Source organism: Pieris rapae, chromosome 18 (assembly GCF_905147795.1).
Source record: "Pieris rapae chromosome 18, ilPieRapa1.1, whole genome shotgun sequence".
Taxonomy (NCBI): Eukaryota; Metazoa; Arthropoda; class Insecta; order Lepidoptera; family Pieridae; genus Pieris; species Pieris rapae.
The window spans coordinates 1,274,998-1,296,788 of NC_059526.1; the positions used below are offsets into that span (position 1 = coordinate 1,274,998).

The 21,791-nt window shown below is 31.2% G+C and overlaps 1 protein-coding gene across 2 annotated transcripts in view; it reads right to left on the minus strand.

Annotated features, from left to right (window-relative positions):
• Positions 1–21,791, minus strand: part of LOC110991613 (facilitated trehalose transporter Tret1) — a 37,897-nt gene that overhangs the window by 6,190 nt on the left and 9,916 nt on the right. The window contains exons 1-2 of one of the 2 annotated variants that reach the window (XM_022257053.2): positions 10,596–10,705; positions 534–848 (exon numbers count right to left, since the gene is read on the minus strand). In XM_022257053.2, the coding sequence (XP_022112745.2) occupies positions 534–842 (309 nt within the window). In that variant the 5' untranslated portion in view covers positions 843–848; positions 10,596–10,705. Of the gene's footprint in view, positions 1–533; positions 849–10,595; positions 10,706–21,791 lie in introns of those variants that run through there. The other variant, XM_045632117.1, reaches the window with a different exon arrangement.

A 21,791-nucleotide genomic window follows, 5' to 3' on the forward strand; every position in this document is an offset into this window, starting at 1 on the left:
TAGAGTTAGAAGCATTTAATCTGCATTTCTTTATTGCCATTCATAGGTGTTTGTTAAAGATTGTGTCACCTAAATGAATAAATGATTTTGAATTTGATTGAAAAACTATGGAATGCAAACTAACCCCTTTTTATTAATTGATTAATTTGACTAAGTATTGGTTGAGAAGTTAATTATTAGTTGCCCCGGCGAATATTGTTTCCCCTCATTATGATTTATTTTATTTTGGCAGCCAACAGCTTTAATAAAAGTTAGAAAACCAAATATATAATTCTTAACGAAGAATTGCCATAATCGGCCTACCTTAGAATAATATAATACTTATTTGTTGTATCTGTGCAAATGAGAGAGAGTATGTATTCTTATTAATATATTAATTTGTATATGTCTTTAAGTTTTGCGCTTAGCACCATTTTTTCCGATTTATTCGTATTTAGAGAGCTATCAAAAATAAGTTATAATAATAATAATTTATTTATTTTTCTCCCTTAAACATTAACAATAATAATTTTTATTATGTTTGAATTAAGTACCTGCTTCCATATTGGTGAAAATCTGGCCACTGTCTTAGAATCCGGCAAAAGCATTTCGTCCTTAATAATATTACTATGAAGGGATAAACCAGAATTCATAAGATTCTGTACGTAATGCGCCATCTCCTCCCTGTTCGGTTCAATTATTTTTTGGCCGTTTTGTGTCTGCTTTTGTTCATTTATTTCGATGTATTTATCAGTTTCTGTTGGTATATTTTCTTTAGTTTCTTTAATATGGTTGTTGTTTCGCTCTTCTTCGGGTTTTGTAGTTTCTACCGTTTCTTCATTCTCTTTTTTGTCCTCTCCCATTCTTGTCTGTAAAAATAATTATTATTATTAATAAATCATTATTATTAGGTTTATATGAATATTATAGACAGATAGTGACTGTCAAATGTTCATTTTCTACAAATCTTCATTAGAACTTAAATTGAAATTTCGATGGAAATTTAATAGTTGGAATACAGTGTTGAATAACACGTTTCATACAATAATTTAAAGGTATGTTTATAAAATATATATATTTAATCATTAGTAACGACAAGCTCTGGTCAACTCAACTAACCAAAGTAATAAATAAATTATCTAAGGGCAATACGCAAAAGAAAATGTTATTTTTACTTAAATAGAGGGGATTTTTTAATACCAAACATAACTCACAGCAACGCAACGACTGTACATTTCTTCTAAAGACTGTTCATTTTCAAAACGTTATTAAAAATTTGTAAAGAAATAGTTATTATATTTATTAGGGCGCACGGTAAGCTTAGTTGGACGGCAATAATAAATTATTTCATTTACAATAAATATTGTAAATGACAAAGATCGTGAGTTGTGTTACCTTGTCAGTTAAGTAATGGGGTTTATGATTTAGAGATATGAGACCAACATTATCTTTGTAAATAGTTCTGTGAAAACGTCTTGTATGATTCTTAGGACAATTTTTAATAGAAAATATCGTAATACCAACATTCCAGATTATGCATTTTAATAAACGACCTAGGTCTGGATATCCATAGTTACTCACCTCACACATTGAAATCGATTTTGGTTTAGTTAAGTTTATTTATTTAACTAGTATTTTTTTGTTTTGTCAAATAGTTGTTTTGTTTTGCTAAATATTAGATCTCTTCGTGTATGTCATGTTTGCCTATAAGTGCTTGACACATTAAAAAAAATATTTTGTGATTTTTTTTATGTGCCAAGCGTTGGCAAGCTTATGTAGCTTAGCTTGTCAATAAATAAATATCAAAATGGAAGGGAAATGTGTTTAATTACTATACAGTTATAGTTTGTTAATGAAAGCTAAACAACTACTTAAAAATTAACAGTGATAGAGGTGATTTGAAACTTTTGATACGTTAGCGACTTCAAACGACAGAAGTTTCAGTGGAAATCATCGCTCATTGGTTCAGGGGCTTTCGTGAACAGAAAAGGCTAACCTTGAAAATAATAGTGTAATGACATACTTTTGATCAAGTTTTTTTTATCGTAATTTTTTAACCAAAATAAAAAATGTCAGAAAATTAAAGAAACTTTATAAATTATAAAGAGTTTACTGACAAATATGTTAAACTGTTTGTTTGGCGTTTTGGAATACAGATTCCCTCTGAGCTGAAAACTGCTGATTAATCGAAGATTTATATTGTATATTTATTTAATCTTTAGCCAAACAAGAAGGATCAAAGTTGTGGATTTGAAGTATATTTACACACATTTTGCAATACGCAACTGATACCTAAGTGCAAAGTTAATTCTAAGAACATGATCATGACACAATATCTACTTGCGAAGATTTTATTGTAATATTCCTAGAATCATTTTATGGGTTTGTACGGAATTTTCTCTTCAATGCAAGTCTTGTTCTAGTGAAACTTATTCAATTGCCCATTTTTACTATAACATTTTAGTTCAATCTAAATATAAAATGTTCTTAATTTAAAAGAAGAAATAAAGAGAGGACGCCTATTAAAAACTTGGGAAGCTGTAATAAAAGGCATAGCGGGGTAGAATTGGAAAATTTTAGTTTTGGTAGTGTTCGTATGTAGTACTCTAATAAAGGCTATTTTTATTTTTTATTTTATCGTAATTTTTACAAAGAAAAAGCTGTATATTAAATGAAATAAACAATTTATATATGCAGCGTCAGAATGACGTTGGAATAAGGTTGGAATACTTTGTTTATTCTCTTTGTATTATAATTACAATTGTAAATAGTTTGCGTTTTTCTACTATTTACTGTACTAGTTCTATGTGTCATATTTGTTATTGTAAATAGATACTATGAACAAATATATGACGTACAATTCTCGAGGAAGCGAAAATTATGAAATCCATCTTTTTTCGTATATGAGAGTTATTCAAGTCTACTTTTAAATAGAAAATCGAACCCTGCACCACCAGAAATTACATGATGACTTGACTGAAACCTGAAGACTATAAGAAGTTTTTATTTCTAAGAAGAAATAAAAACTTCTTTCTTTTCTTTTTATTTGTAAATTAAATTTTCAAATTTAAATGATTTAGTTCGAATAAAATGATTTTGATGTTAAAAAACTGCATAGACATAATTTTAGACCTCGTTCATCATTTTATATACCGAAACGCAAATATTAAAAAAACCGTTTACATTAACTCCGAAGGTTCTATGTTGACATCCGGGAAAGAAAATTTAATACTAATTGCTTAGCAACACTCAATTAACATACACGAATTATGTAAATTACGGTCAAATAAATCTCTTTACACGGGCTTAATAAAATTAACAATTGAAAACCGCATAGCTAGGCTAAGTGTCTGCCCCAATTATAAGCAATATAAACAACATTGAAAGAGGCCAACACGAGTTATTAAGACTATTTTCCTGCGTCGTTCGCACGGTTTTTAACGAACACTGTAGGTGTGGCGAGCGAGTATTCTATATACATATTATTAAAAAATTATAACAGGTATGTGTTTTTTTTAATTGTTAAGGGTTCGTTGACAATGCCGCGCTACCATGTTGGCAGGCGTGTTCAGCTAATTATATGGATATTTTTTTAGCTTTTAAGAACATTTAAAATACAATGAACAGATGATATATTGTTATATCATAACACAAATTATAATACTTTGTGATAACATAGATATATCTTAGGAATAATTTATCTGGGGACAATATTTTAGGTTTACTGGCTACCCAACAAGAAAAAGATTTTGGCATACGGTAGTCATAGTTCGCTATCAGTTCTGTAAGAGTTATTAGGTATCTTTATATACCTATTGCTAAAATATTATTAAAAAATAAGAAGACAGATAAAAACTATTGAAAAAAAAATTGTTAAATGTGTTTGAACTCTAGTTCAATCAATCACAATACAGTAAAAAACTGTTTTACAAAACAGCTACACCTCATGATAAGTAATTCAATAATTGATGATGATTTATGAATAACGCAAAATATTTTGAACCCATAGTTGCACTCCTTAACCTTGACTGTTTCCTGGTATATACCAGATTTAATTCAAGATTCATCTCGACTTTAAGTTTCCAAGAAATATGTACACACTTGAAAGCCTGGCATTATAAAGGGAGAAATGACCTGCTTATTCGAAGTCAGTTAAACAATAAAACAGGCTTCGCAGGTCTTATTTATTATTAATAGGATGCCAAAATAAAATATAAAGAACATATTTTAGTTCAATGTTTATTCGTGTCTTAACCCCGATAGATAAATTGCCTTTGCGCCAGGAAGTCTTTGTTCTAATATAAAATACTATTTGTTAACCTAATTGCAAGATGCACAGATCGCCGAAGCTACCCGCTAAAGAGTAAAGGAAACGTGGGGAGACCAGGAAAGCGATGAGCTGACAACTTAGTTTCTGTATGTGTTCGTTCGTTTGTAATAGCAGGTGATTAACATTCTGTGATTAACACACATACAGTTTTGGGTCTAATGTATGCCGGTTTCTTCACGATTATTAACTAGTGAATGTTAAATGCGAACATAGACAGAACGTCCATTGGTGCAGAGCCGGGAATCAAACCTACAACACCAGGGATAAGAGTCGCACTTCTTTAGATTTATAACAATGATAAAAGGAGTAAATGTTATAATTAATATTATAATATTAACCTAATTAAGAGATTACACTCGAGATTTTAAATTAATTTTTTGGCTATCTCTCGGCCTGCACCCTCTGGCTTCTTTGCCGATGAGTAGGGATGTCTACCGATTTAAATTTAATGACGTGGAATAAGTGACACCTGTATCTTATATTCCAAAATAAGCAAATTTCATTTTATTTTTTAATTTTAGAATACAGTTACGATTTAAAACTCCCTAGTTTTATTTTTCAACGATAGAAGACGTTTTTACTGCGATAAAATCAGCGGTATTTAATTAATAATATATATATTAATGCATCGCACCGTATATAACATCGCAACCGTATGCTTATGTATTGAAAAATGTTACGTATTAAAAACGAGCACTTTTGAATGTGCATGTGTTTAAAAATTAACGGGATTACAGGTCAAAGTCCATATAAAAGTATTTACAACCAACAGCGGGAGGTTTCGCAGTCGTAAAATTTAATTATTTAAATTAATAAAATCAGTATTGGATATTTATTTAGAAACAAGACTACTGCACGTGTGTATATCACTGAACTCCTCATAAATGAATGAAGCGATTTGAATGATTTTTTTGTTTGCGTTTGGGTCGCGCCCCTTAAGGTTTCGATTCACACATCAGCTCGGTAGATGGCGTCGCAGTAGTTTCATATTTTGTTCTTAATAGCTTGAAATATCATACAGGACATTTGACGGGTCCGCTTCTATATATTATAAAGATATTTAAGCTAGACATATATAATAAGGGTTCTTTTTAAATACTATGTTCAATTTCTTACGGTACAGTACTTTGAGTGTTTTTGAACTTCACAAACAAACATACAAAACACATGCTCTTTACTAAATGCTACGCCTCTCATGACGCAGATAAACAAGGACAAATGTCAACTTTGTTGCTATAACTGATAAGGAGGTGTGTCTGTTACCTAGCTGTTATCCAATTTAAAAAAAAAGTTTTGCTAAATAATGAACTGCTTAATCAATCGCCTATATTAAAATGCAAGGTTAAGAACCGTACAATACTCTTAAGAGAAATAATCGAAAGCGTTTCTCTCATTTCTCAAATTCAATAAGCAACCTCAGGCACACAAGTTCGATTAAAGTAAAGGATATTTTATTCTTCGATAGAGTCCTGCGCTTTTTTTTTAAATGAGGTAAAAACGCGCTTGCGCAGGACTATGGGGGTGGATCTACACTCAAATACCTCTGCTATTCAGAGAGGTAGCGAACCCCTTAAGATGGGTCAGATATTCTACCTTAGAGCAATGTTGGCCTTGTGGCTTCAGCGTGCGACCCTCATCCTTGAGATCGTAAGTTCGATCCCCGGCTGTGCACTAATCGACTTTATGTCTTCGCGCATACCATTCGCGCGAACGGTGGAGGAAAATATCGTAAAGAAACCGGCCTGTCTATAATCCAAAAAGTCGACGACGTGTTTCTGGCAGAGTAGGCTGATCACAGACTACTACTAAGAGTGAAGTAACAAAATATGATCATGAAACACAGAAAACTGAGGCCCATACCTAAAAAGGTTGTAGCGCCACTGATATATTTATAGATCTGTGTTTATTAAGGTCAATGCTACTACGTCGATTTCGCGATTTTTATGAAACTATTATTGCATTGATTGTTACTTTTTTTAGTGAACAGAAGGTAAATGGGCAAGAGGCTCATCTGATGTTAAGTGATACCGCCCATGGACAAAGCCAAAGTGCCAGCTTCTGAGGAATTGGTACGCTCTTTTCTTCACGGACTCCAAGTTGAATGGGTTCGGAAATACTTCAGCTGGTTCCACGTAGTACGTGGTAGAAATTGCCTTAAAAAGGGCTCAGTTGTGGAACGGCGGACATGGCACGGATGGAAATTTCGTTATACAATTTTAACTTAATTAATCAAATTATAGACGAAACATATGTATTATACGAATGGTAATTGTGATGCAATGTTGGAGCATTAGCATAAAAAGTAGACGTCTCATAAATTTGGCAACTCTACCATTTAAAAATTTCGTACAAATAGTACATAGAATTAGCAGCTGTTAGCGCAATTGAATAAATATAAACTCGCTAAACGATCATTTTGTCAGAGATTTGACATCATAAACTATCAGATTACAAATTTCAAAAAAGTTAGTAAAACTCAGTTAAAAATGTTCAGTTCAAATTCTAATTTGTTTTATTCGGTTAAAAATTACGAAAAATGCATAGAAAATTTACTTGTGTGAAATGAATGTATACTAATATATCTCTTATTTAAGTTAGGTAAATTTTGTGTTTTAATAAAGAAGTTTTGTGAATTAATTGTAAATGTTTGCGGTTAATTAAGATATAAAAATGTACAATGAAAAATGCAAGTTATTAGAAATAATAAAGATATATAAATAGAACTATGGCACCTGACCGAACCTGTTGGAGACTCACTGAGTCATCTTGAGGTTAGACATTAAAGTTAAGTCAAGTATGGAAGCTAGATTTTGGTAAAATATTACTAATTACAGATTCTTAAATCATATATATATCGAAGAAATATGTCTAAAAAGTTTGAATTTTCACATATGTATTACAGTACACAACATGAATATGAATTAAATTGAAAGGTATTTCAGTTGAGATAATAAAGCGAATTATCTCATCATAATTGAGTTTAAGCAATAACTAAGTAACTCTTGTATTTGCAATGTCTGTCATAACATCGTTAAGTATATCCAAAACTCATTAAACACTTGTACAATATACCACTTTATTACGGCCATATACTAATTTTTGTATGAATTCTATAAAGAATGGAGCAATTTTAATTAAAAAATACAATTCAAAGTAGGGTTCTAATATAAAACATTTGGAAAAATTAAATATCACTTTAGCGATACGAAATTATATATTATCAATAGAAACTTAGTAACATATCGATACCTCCTAAGTATACTGAGTCAACTAACAAATTTAGGTATTTGGTTTTTTTTATATAAACGTACATAATTAACCATGATCTTCACGTTAGTGTTAATTTTTTTTTAAAAAGAACTATAGTTACCGAGATAATTTCACGTATACTAAATCAATTTCAACATCTGTTAAAATCGTACATTGTATACTGATCCAAATAACGTTGTATCAGTGTTCGCGGGGCGTGAGAAGGGACGCATTGATACAAGTTTATTTTGGCTCAGTATACGATGAATGACAGCCAGCGCGCATGCAACTTAAGTTAATATGCTCCTTTCATAAGTTTCTTCAAAGCAGTCAAGGAGATAATATTGAGACTACAAAAATATCGGTTTGCAAAACTATGTTCTTGGGAAGTCTTCTAAAGCGACTACCGTGAGACAGTATCGAGATATATCAGTTAATACAAATATCAATATAGGTTTTCATAAATACAAAAAAGGTGTTTGTGAACAATGTCACATTTATGAAAATAACAAGCAAGTTACCCAGACAGATAAATAAAAGCATGAAGAGCATTTAAAAGAAAAAAAGAAAGCTAGAAAAAAAAAGATACAGCAGCATTTGATCATCAAAAGAGTCTTAATGTACCTCACGGGAACGTTAGTACTTTTTATTATAAACGGAAACTTATCTTCTCACGATATTCAGTCTGGGATCTCGACAAGGTTATTGTTTTTCATGGCATCAACAGAAAGCAAAGAGATGTGCAATTTACATTTCTATATGTGTTTACCGTTAACCGTGGAAGCCAATATAGAAATAGGATTGTTTTCTTAATGTATCTGTTAGCTAGTTCGAAGTTCTGTATACATATATATTAGCCATCGCTTTCTAATAGTGGGTCACACTCAAAATGAAGGCGACAGTATACATGCTTTAATTGAAAGACAGACAAAAGATAAAATGCTTTATACGCATTATCAATGGTATACAGCTTTTAGATTTACCATATCCGACGAAAAACCATACAAAGTTATTGAAGTGTCTCAGGATTTAATAAAAGACTTTAAATCAAAGTAAGGACTTATAAACAACTGGACAACCACTAATGATGGATTTAAAATGCCTTGAAACAAAGTCACGGAAGTAGTTGTTAAAGCAGAAAATCCATTTAGGATATTTTATAAAACAAGTTACCAAGATGATGCTTACAAGTAGATAGATTGTGTAAAAAAACCTAAAGCTACACCAAATCGGAGAGAGTTGAATTTTAACATAGATAATATTTCTTTAGCTTATCAGACCCATTCCTATTTACCAAAATAAGTACATACAAACACTTCATGGATCTTTGTAAGACACTGGTGATTCCTAAGGAGTATCATTTGTTTTTTTAATAATTTGATTTCAAAAAACTCCAATGGAGCAGATGACAGTGATTCAGACTGATTTTTATACGTTAAATCTTTAAAATTTTCATTTATTTTGATAAACCATAAGGTTTAAAGCTATCCTTTGAGCGTCCTAAACTTTTTATATATTTTTGTTATACATTTATATTATTTTTAATAATATTGTTTAACGTAAGTTCCTATTTTTAGTTCCTATTATTTTTATTGATGTTTGTTACTTTTTATGAAACTTTAATGATACTACATTGATAATTTGTTTTAGTTGCATTGTTAAACTTGTAGTAAGGCTAAATAATATTAACAAAAAGGTTAAAAATTAAAAAGTTATAACTAAAAATACATTATAATTCTTAAAAATGCGTTGTTTTTTTTATTGAGTCTACTTCTTCCTAGCTTTTATTAATTTCGTAAGGTATTAGAAATAAAATTAGTAATGAAAAAGCCTCGATTAATTATATTAGTCCAATATACGTTGAGGTTTAAAATTCTAACATAGCTAATTACTTTCCTAGTATAATGAGTCAAGTGATGTAATTTCAATATTTTATTATTAAGTGAGACAAAAAACCCCGAAACTAACCAAAAGTAAGATGATAATAATTAAATGATAATCATATTCCATAATATGTTGGTGTAAACTATAGATTTTGATGTACAACGTACATGAATATAACTGGTAGTTAAACCATTTTACTATTGAGTCCCGCCCGTGTATACTAAGTCATGTACATAAAATAGCATTTAAGAACAAAAATCAGCAAACTCATGTTATACCAAAGAAAGAGCTTTCAATCTTTATTATAAAAACATTAAATTTATTCTGAATTAGTTTGATTTCACAAAAATATAAACGATTTGCCTTAAAATGGCTCTCCTGTAAAATTACTAAAATGTCAGTTGACTCATTATACTTAGGAGGTATCGATATAATCCTAGTACACTTCTATAGTAAAACTCTTTCCAAATTTAAATCTCTAATATAAACGCCACAGAATAATGTAGTTTTACATACAGATTCAATATGTTATAGTCATTGTACGAGTTCGAAGAAGAATTATTGGGTCAATAAATTTACCATTCTGCAAAGGTAAATAAATTTAACACTGAGAAACTGGCTTGTATATTATAGAAATAACATAGTTATGTAATTTAAGAGAAAGCAATGGCCAAATTCTTAAATTTATGACTGTTTGGCAGCGAATTCCTAACTGTTCAACCGTTGTCATGGCAACCGCGTTTTTGAATTCCGCTATAGGGATGATGATTCCTTTATCGATATGATCAAATTCGGAAACTGTTCTTTTTTACTAAATAATTAGAATAAAATCATCAATCTAACGATTCCGAATAAAACTTTAACTCTGAAAAATGAATAAAATATTGAATTGTTATTTCAAAATAGTACCGTGTATTGTTGTCGTAAATAAAATAAAATATGGTGGGAAAAGTTGAAGGATGCCTTTTCCTGGCATTTCCTGGCTTTTGTATAATATAAATAAGAAGAGGATACATTAATTTATTATTATAATTGTGGTCGTAAACGTTGACATTTTAAATTTAAATGTATAGAGGAAAATATTAAACCATTTTAAAAAGTTAATTATTAAATTAATTTACTAAAAATTTTGTAAAGTGTTTTCTCAACTCACAGATTTTCTTAACTTGTGTCACAAAAAATTACGCACAATCACTACACTTGCACAACGTATCGTCTCACCAGTGTCAAACCGTCGACTGACACAATTCAAAGGGTTCACGCAATACAAATGACGTAGAGATGTGCTATTTATCGATACTTTATCGACAATCTTTGAGGGTCACGTGTGTTTACACAAATCTATTTACTTGTAATTAATTTAAACGATTCCGCTTAACAACACCTATGATTGAATCTGCTGCTTTAGAAAATGTAGCTTTTTGGAGCGTACCAAATTTAGATTTCTTGATATGGAGAGCTTTATGCTCTCCAAATCTATGCTATCCGCTTACGATAGGAGGAAAAATTAGGAGGATAGGAGTATAAATGATATTAAATTTTATTATGATTGTTCTTGTAACTAAATTGGTAAACCAAATTGTGCTTAATATTTTAATTTTTCAAATTATTTAAATAATTTTAACATATACATATATTTCGAGAGTAATATTGGACTTGCAACTAAATTAAATGGATGAAATTATACTTATTTTAAAGCCTTTTATATACATAATTTCATTATATATTTATATAAACTATTAATATAAATTAATACATAATAGTTTAAACATGTCATAGAAAGTTACCGAAATTAGCTAGTTAATGAATATGTATTAAGTTGTTTAAATATTTGTATTGAAAATTTAATCGTGAATAAATATTGTATTGTATACTTTGGAAACGGGTTTTATGCTTCTGCGGTTGATAAGGTCACGGTGCTCAGAAACGGTCCCGGGTTTGATATAAATTGAAAAAATATGTTGATGAAGCTTTTCGTACTTTGTTTTTTTTTTTGTGGACCGGAATATGAATCTTCTTTCTTTATGTCCTATAACCCCTAGGTGGGGCAGAGGGCGTCCACAGCCTCCATCCCGTTCGGTCTTGCGCCTCGTGCTTCAAAATCTGAATATGAATCTTGACTTATAGAATTCATTCATGTTAGTTCTCAGTTTTGAATAGACTTTATTTTATTTTTATAAACTCAAACCATCTTTATTCATATAGGTAAACAAGTACACTTATGAACGTAAAAAAAATTATTAATTGTAAATTTACATTTACAAGCAGTTTGCAAGTCAAGGGCGTATAGCGGGCAGAAGAACTGGCAAGAAACTTTCCGCCACTCTTTTCAATCGCCAAGTTTTTAATACTAATTGTTTGAACTGGAGCTACTTTTAACAAGGGCTTTGAATTTATTTAGTGACAGTTCTCTAATTTCGCTTGGGAGTTTGTTGTAAAAACGAATACAATTTCCATAATATAAGGAGTGGTTTATCTTCTGGAGCCTGGTTGGTCGCACACTCAAATTAGTTCTATTTCGCGTATAATACTGGTGAAAGTCACCATTTGTTTAAAATATCGTTTACATTATTTTGTTAGGCTTCAAGAATATATAGCACAGAGCAAACGGTCGCTTAATGATAAAGCTCCCGAGTGCGTTGCCGGCCTTTTAAGAATTGGTACTTTCCCTTTCTGAAAGACCCTATGTGAAAAAGAGTTTGGAAATACTTTAGTGGGCAGCTGGTTCAAGAAACCAAAAAACCTCCCGCAGTCATAAAAATATAGTTTTACTAATAAGATTCATGATTTTCTATAATATTCACTTCAACTAGTTTTATTCCAAAATTATAAATATTTATTAAAATAATAATAATAAAAACCCTGATATTAATATATAATTAAATAAATAATTTATCATAAATCATAACTTTATCAGAGGAATTATAATACTGACATTCAGAAAATAGATTTATGTAAACAATTTACAATGACTTATTACTATTTACTTTTGATTAAATACCTGTTATATAAAAATGACTACTATAATTAGAAAAGTTTAACCTTAGGAAATCCTTTTAGGAGCGAATGGGATATGAGACTCCCATGATAATTGATTGAGCAAGATTGGTTCTGCTGCAAGTTCTCTTTCGCCAGAAACACGACCCGATCAACATTTAGACAAGATTTTATCAGCATCTAGATCCTGTTTCGCCTGAGGGAATGCCAACTGCAAGGTAAACATGTAACCCTGTTAGATACACGCGAAATGTTAGGGTAAAACGGATCACCTTTTATTGAGTTTAATTATTATGTAAATGTCAAATAATTTATATTTTCTAAACATACTTGGTTATTATAAGAGTTATAAAAATACTAATAACGTCTGTGAACAATGAAAAGATGCATTGTAAGGACACCGGCATCCTTTAGACACACATCGACGACCTGTGTTAGGCACAAAAGTTTGATCACCTAGTTGCCTAATAGCGACGAAGCATTTAACTATATGAAGTTTAAGTACATCGTGTTGGAGAGCATTCGTTATTTCTAATGATGAACTAATATTTTAATGATGATTTTTGTTTGATATTTTACCATAACAATCCTATATTGTCGTTGAGTAACGGTGTACGGAAATAACAATTACAAATTACTACTAAAAAAAACATTTTTTGGCCGACAACGCGTCTATTGATATGTAGTTGCATACGTTTTTTTAAACCCGCAATCTATTAATTTTATAAAAGATCGTTATTTTCCATATGCAAAAAATGCATAATATATTTTCGGTACTTTATTGTAAAATTGTATGAAACACTGCACTATTCATAATTGCAAACATCGATCTCAAGGTTATCGTATCATAAACTTACAATCTGACCTATCAGTTGTTCATTAATCATGGTACACAACTGTTTGCAGATATATCATTATATACGTCTAATACTGTATTTTATATAGGCGGATATTCGAAAACAGCAAAAGAAAACAGTTTTTCTTCGTGGGGAAATGCGTTACGCATTCCCTCCCGCGGCACGATTGCCTGTGAAGGGTTATGTGGGACTCGCCACTATGCATACCCACTAAAACCCCACGGAGCCACCAACAATCGCCCGGCAAGACACGGTGACAGCTTAGCCTTGTCCGCATGAAAGAAAACAGTTGACTATACACTAAACAGTATAGATGATTGCGTCTCAAAAAAATGTAATCGACACACAACATACAAAGCAGGTACTATAATATTATCAATACCAATACAACTTGAGTGGTAATCTGTGTAGGCTAGGAGTGCGAGTTGTTCATTCGAATCCAGGATTTTTCAAACGGTGAACGTAAAAATTATGACGTAACTGAATGTGATCCTAATGGTCTAGGGTCTGTGTCTGTGTCGTGCAAGGCTGGATTACATGATTCATATGAATAAAACAAAGAATCAATCTCTATTGAAATGTGACACCAAGTTATGTATTTGTATTTTGTATATTACGCAATAATGATCGTACAAGAAAAAAAACATATGTGCAATTCACACGTGGTAGAAGTGAAACCTTCAAAAACAAAGTTTTTAGAATTAATCATATATAAATTAAACATTTTTTACTTTCTAAATGTATTAAACTTTTTATTAAAAACAGTATATTTTAATGAGAAATTTTAAAATAAATCTTTAATTTGACAAAAACTAAAACAACGAAACTTCGAAATTCGATTAAATGAAAAAGCAGGCAGTAAAAAGAGGCTGTATATTGCCTCCTATCTCATTTCCTCCCACGTTAAATCTTATGAATATATGTTTCTGTCTCTTTTTACTGCCGCTTTTTCCATTATATTCGGTTTGAAATTACGATTCTAAAGAAGTTTCTCTATCTATCTCATTTTCTCCCACGTTAAATCATATGTATATATGTTTCTGTTTCATTTTACTGTCGCTTTTTCCGTTCCATCCGGTTTGAAATCACATCGATTCTAAAGTTTCACTTCAAAAAATTAGTTTCTTTCTTTTCTACGCCCCGAAAGGTGATTCAGAGCCCCCCAGCAACTTATACGCGTAAAAATATGATGCAAACATATTCGTTGATTGGCATTCCCGAACCGTATGACCTCAGATTCAGCGTACAGTGACGTACTTTGATAAATTCATTTCGTACACAAGTCAATTCACTTGTTATCAATAACATATTTTGCTCAAATTAGTTTTTGCGTTCAATTTTATCTTTTTTATTTATTAACACTTTATTATCAATTATGTATGATTAAGATTGCAACTGGCCGCCACATCTTTTATAGAGAAAGTGCAATCAGTGCATAATAAGTATAACATTAAAATAATAGTAAAGAAAAAATGTACTATCGCTAATCGCCTTCAAGTATTTTTATTTATTTATTCTACTACATTTTTCTATCTTAACAGTAACTGCTAATTGGATAGCATTCAAAAATAATTCCCACACCAATTATCCTACATAAATAAATAAATAAATAAATATAGCCTTTATTAACAATCATTTAAGTTACATTTTATCCTACTTCTACTCCATACACTACTTATGCTTAATAACGAAATTAAATTAAGGTAAATGTAAATATTATCATATAATTTCCCATTAGACACCGGTTTCTTGATTGTCTTGCTTTTCAGCATAGGCCTCCCCAAGTGTTCTCCACATAGATCTATCTCTTGCTTTCCTCATCCATGTGGCTCCTGCCACCTTTTTAATATCATCTTCCCATCTACGATGCTGTCTACCTTTACTTCTCGTTTTATGTCTAGGGCACCATTCCATAACTTCTTTGGTCCATTTTTCCGTATTGCTTCTTATCAAATGCCCGGCCCATTTCCATTTTAGTTGTTTGATTCGGTATTTTATGTCTATAATTTTAGTTTGTTTTCTTATTGTTGTTAATCGAACTTTGTCTTTTAGTTTTAAGTTAAGTATACTTCTTTCCATTTGATGTTGACAAGTTTCTAATGTTTGAATATTTTTGTTTGTGCAGCTCCATGTCTGACATCCGTAAGTCATGGCAGGTAAAATACATGTATTAAATATTTTCTTTTTGGCTTTGTTTATTATAGTCGGGTTTTTCATGACCTCTTTTAGAGCCCAGTATCTTCTCCATCCTATGTTTATTCTATTTTTGATTTCTTTTGTTGTGAGGTCTGTGGGAGATATTATTTGGCCAAGGTATGTATACTCGTTTACATATTCTAGTTCCGTAACGTTGTTAAGTTTAATAGGAGTTTTGATGTAATTTGTCATCACCTTTGTTTTACTTGTATTCATTGATAATCCAACCTTTTTGCTTTCGTGAACAAGTTCTTCAACCATGATTTTTAGAGTTCTTGGGTCCTCGCATATTAGTATAAGATCGTCGGCAAATCTAAGGTGGTTTAAAAATACTCCATTAACCTTTATACCATAGTCGTTCCATTCGAGCTGTCGGAATACATATTCTAAAGTTGCCGAGAAAAGTTTGGGTGATAAAGGGTCACCTTGTCTGACACCTCGTTTAATCGGGAAATATTTTCCGACCTTTTCTGTGCGTATTTTGGCTTTCATATTTTCGTAAATGGTCTTAATTATACGAATGTATTTATCATGAGCCCCTTGTGAGGCAAGGGCTTCCCATATTTCCCCATGCTTGAGCGAGTCAAACGCTTTGTTATAATCTATGAATGCTAGATAGTAATTTATTCCATACTCGTTACATTTTTGAATAACTTGCTTTATGGTGTGAATGTGGTCTATGGTTGAAAAGCCACTTCGGAACCCTGCCTGTTCTTTTGGCTGATTTTCGTCTAAAGTCTTTGTCAATCGCTCTAATATTATTTTGGAGAATATTTTATATACATTAGACATAAGCGAGATGGGTCTGTAGTTCGAAATATCATCTGTTTTCCCTTTCTTATGTAGTAAGGTTATAGTGGACGTAGTCCATTGATGAGGTATATATTCAGTTGTTAAAATATCGTGGAATAGGACTGTCAGTGAGTCTACAATAATTTCAGATGCTCCAATTAAAAGTTCATTAGATATGTTATCCTCACCTGGTGTTTTCCCTGTTTTTTGTGATTTTATGGCTTTAAGAACTTCGTCTTTTAGTATGTTTGGAATGGGTTCTTCAAAATCTTTCTTGTTGCTTGTAGTTGATGTTTTTTGCTCGTCGTTATAAAGATCACGGTAGAAATCGGTTGCTATTTCTAATATTTCGTTTCTTTTAGATTTCAATTTTTTTGATTTGTAATGTATGACGTTGTTAATCCAATTAGTATTTTGCTGAAGTTCTTTCCACGCATTTTTGATACCGCCTGATTTGTTTATGTGAAATTGAATTATTTCTGTTCTTCGTTTATGTCTATACTTTCTATCTATCTATAATTATCCTACATAAAAAACATTAAAAAATTAAACTTATATTCGAAAATCTACAACAAACTATCAATATAGAAACCTGACATAGATTTAAAAAGTATTTAAGGAAAGAGCTGTAACTATTATGTTCATTAAAAATCTGCTAAATAAACAATATACACGATCCAAACCGCCAGGTTTGAAATACAGTATGGCGTTCGTGTCAGTCTGTCATAGTCATGATTTATTGAATAGTTATGTAATAAATGTATGTATTTTGTAAATCTATATATTTAAAGGCAAGGACGCTATCAGCCCTGTACGATGTTTTTTTTCATCGTAAGAAGCATGTATCAATTCCGTAAAAATTGGTCCGGGATGTCAACATGGCCTCAGAGTAGAATCGCTAAGCTACGAAGCTAACTGCTTTTAGTAAATTATTAGTAAGATTATTTTTAAAGACTGAAGGGCCTTGAAACATAGCGAGACGACGAATGCTCTCAGAAATACTATTAAATAAACGTAATCATTTTTGTAGGAATCCTCAAAAATGCATTTCGTTCATAGCCGAGACCAGTGATTCCCAAAGTGGTCTATATCGACCCTATGTCTATGTCATAGGGGTCTATGTCTGCAAGGGGTCTACGTCAGCGAAAAAAAAATTTGGGGTATCATGAAATGAAAATGGGGGTCCACGATAGAGGATCTCAATACATACACTGATAGTACCTATTTACTTACATCATATACATTATTTATAAAAGTACCTATGAAGTAAAAAAATATTAAAATGTTTATAAAATTGTGTAAGTTGTAGTAAGTTCAATAAATAAATGTATAAATTAACATGTGCTTTTATTTTAAGCGTTTACCACTAAACTTCACTACAGTTACAAATTTACAGGAAATCAATATCAGGTAAGTAGGGGGTCTACCCAACACGGAAAAACATAGCAAGGGGTCTACGACACAAAAAAGTTTGGGGAACTCTGGCCTAGACGATGTCTGGGTAGTATGTGTAAAAAAGTAATTGTATGTGTAAATGTAATTACCAAACAAGAAAATCAAAGATCCCCCTACCCCCTATCGTGCTTACGTAATAGCTGAAATGGTAGGAAAATATAAGTTGTTTTCGAAAGATTTATAGACTAATGAAGCTCATTATTATTGTAATTATAATTTAATTAATCTTTCTTAAGATAACGAAAGAGTAATTCGATTAGCTAACTTATGTAAACACTGTTAAAGGGAAGTATTTTATCATAGTTAGGAAATTGAAAAACATATTGAATATTCATGCATTTATAATAATTAATAATCCAGTAATACTTTGACTCTATTTGAAATTTATTCTAATATACTTTATACACAATTTAAATATAAAAAAATACACTGAAACAAGGATTTGAATGCACGGTTGAGAGTTGAACGCACCCAAAACAAGTAATCTATAATATTTTTGACCCCAAGCCTAGTTTAAGTAAATAATAATAAATAAAGCCCCATTTTAGGAAAGGTGAGATTTGACACTCTACTTCCTAGAGAGCCTGGCTAGTGGAGTCAAAATATCCAACGGAGGAGGAGGAAAGGATTCTAGACAGCGCGAACCATAGTTCCTTTAAATCGAAACGCAAATCGTTTTTGACGTTAAGTTATTAACATAGCCTAGAAAGATTGAATAAATAAAATAAATAAAAAAATAAAAGAATTGGAGACAATATTTCATACCCAAATCATGAACCTAAATCTTACTTACTATAAACTATTTGAGGTTAATTAAGATACGATATTATTTTAAAGAAACAAAATTATTATACCTCATCCTATTATTTATACTAAATTACGTAACATAGTTAACGGTACTTTAGTATAAGCCTTCGCAGTGGTGATTTTAAGCTATTTCATAGATTTCATCGCGGGCTTTGAGCAAGGCGACCGAATCAAGAAATTCCGTAACGAAAATAAACCTAATACTCGATGACGATAGGTGCGGCCAATACGCGTTAGAGTGGAACAGAATGCATACTGCGTCTCACATCTCTCTGACGTGATCGGTGACGTAGCATAAGCTGTAAAAAGCTGCCTTAATCACCCACACTCACAAAGATTATTCTCTCTTTTAATCGATAAATCTCGCAGAATTTCTAATATCGGTATAGCCGAGCTATAATCCTCCTAGTACCTTTTAGTATTCCGTTTTAACATTTCATAAATAATGTTTAACATTGTGCTAATTAGGTGGCGTGATCTGTTATCTTACGCGTGCGTCGAGTTATAATATTTGTGTGACGTCATGTAATTTTTATCTAATTAAAGCGACGTCACGTGATTTTAAAGTTGCTGATTATAGTCTCTTAAGCGGCGTTTGGATAATTTTGTAATTGTGACAACGAATGGAGATTTGCCTCACTTAAACCGATTGATCAATAGTTAAGAAGTAGGTAGTCAGGCGCCTTAGTTACATTCCTGGCTCTCTATCCAATGAGTTCTATCATTGGCAAGCTCATGTAAGTTTCTATTCATTATAAAAAAAAATTAATCAGTATATCTGATACATGTAGCAGCAGAAGGCTATAAATAATTTCTTTGATTAATTTTCTTTTTTATTAATTAAATTATACATATATAATACTACGGGGACTAATAGAACTAAGTCATGCGGATTTCTTCACGATGTTTTCCTTAACCGCGCGAGCGAGTTTTCACGACCAGTGTGAGAGGCGAACAGTCAAGCCTCTAGGCCAACACTGATCGATACATATTATTTATAGAAAAAATGTTTTTTTTTTCAAGTTTACAGAATAATTTATCCGCTATTAAATCCCATATTTCTGTAATTGGAGAAACGAAAGTATGTTTACGAAATTATTAAGCGTGTGTTACGAAAATTTCAAGGGCTACTGGTCGATTTATAATTACGCATTTTATTAATGTTAAATTAAAACCGTCCAGTTAAAATAAAGTATATTTCACAAATATCTTGTGAAATATGCTTGCGATTATAAAGGGGACGGAGTTCGTCTCGTCAGTTCTGCTGCGTAAATTTAATTGCAAAAGAAAAAAAAAACTTTTTATATATTTTTATACATTCAAAAGGACAGATAGTCTCTTATTTTTGACGTGTTTTGTACTTGATAAAAAGTTCTATATATCACTATTATTATTAAACTACTGTTTACAAGAATAATACTTTCAGAATTTCACAGGTTGAGAAAATATTGTTTAAGATTGTTAGTGACTAAACAAAGTAGAGATGATCTAAAGATGAAAGGCCAACTGAAAGAAAAAAACTTTGGCCAAAGAAAGTGCGTGTTTTAAATTCTATATTATACCTATCCACTTCTTATTTCCATAAACATATAAAAAATTACCATAAAATATAATAAATTATGTTATGAAAAGGGTCTCTTTAGGCAAGGTTCGGAAGACTATTAAGTATACCTTATAGATATAATGTGCAAATATTTCATAATCATTTGAATAGTTTAACATTTCATAAATCTCTTGGCTGAGTGTTAAATTACGAATACAAGCACAAATATGACTGATTTAATAATTACATCATGTAATACACAAAAAATTTAAAAGTTGTTTCATCAAAATATAACCTTGAGCTAAAATAACTGAATCGATTGAACTCAGCTCTGATTAGGTACGCTCAATTAAACTTCTTCCTGGTTTATTATTAATTAAACGGTAACTATTTTTATTTAGACTTGTCTAAGTAAAAGTACTTCACCCATTTTTTTTGAGGAGTTTTATATCAAAACGTCTGTGACATACAAAAACCCGACTATGAAAGTTAACACCTACTTATAAAGAAAACGACACGAGAAAAATGTGGAACACACAAAAATATTATCGACAAATACACAACGAGCGATGCTAAAATGTGTGTGCTACGTCATTAAGAGAACCTACCATAAAGTTATATATTCTAAATTAAATATTTTTTATGAGAAAAAAATTATAAATAACCTTATATGGAGATGGACCCTCACGACATCGGCGTAATCGACTAAGTACCAAGTAGACTGCTGTTGTATGAATAAAAATAATTATTGTAATATTTTGTTTGGATGGTTCCGTTTGGTCAGGCATGTATAATTGTTTTATATGGAGTCAAACCCATGTTATTAATGAAGATACTTAATCTTTTTAATGTTTCTTATGTATCCGGCATAGAAATCTAGATTAATATATTAGGGAGGGCTCTAGAAAGTTCTAGAGCGGTAAGCCCTGCCCAGCCCCCACTAAAACTTTATTTCTATAGGTAACTTAGTACATATATGATCGTCAACAGAAATATGTACAGTTTTTCTAAATAGACAATTACTACCAGTTTGCAAGTCAAGGGCGTAGAGCGGGCGATCTGATTGGCAAGAAACTCTCCGTCACTCTTTTAATCACCAAGATATGAGTCATACAAATTCTTTGAACTGGAGCAATTTAATCCCAAGGATTAGGTCAAGGTCAAGGATCATGTTCATAATCAACCGTCAAATATATAAAAAGCTTTATTCATTAATTTAGGTTTAACGAGAAATTTGTTGTAAAAACGAGTACAATTTCCATATAAGGAGTGGTTTAATCAAAAATATTAAAATCAAAATTCGTTTCTTTAGCTTTAGCCGTTTAAAATTTAGTAATACTCTAGTGTATAAAGAATCTCCCTAAGTAATTATTATGTTCAATTTACAACCTAGAAGAAATAAAACATATCAGATCCAATTTATAAATAGATCGAAAAAAACAAAAGTGATGCAAGATACCAACGAAGAGTTATCAAAAGTCATACTTATTTGTTTTATTATTTAAATTCAACTATTAAACATCACTTGTACTGTTTGAAAGTTCCGTAGGTAATAAACATATCCAAAATAGAATATACAGATTGTTTTTCTATTCCCATAGCTTCCTTCATCGTTGATCAGATCCCCTTCACGGGTAAAGGCATTATCTAGATTTTTCAAATATCTCCGTCCATGGCTTTCTTTCTCCATTTCGCTTCCTGC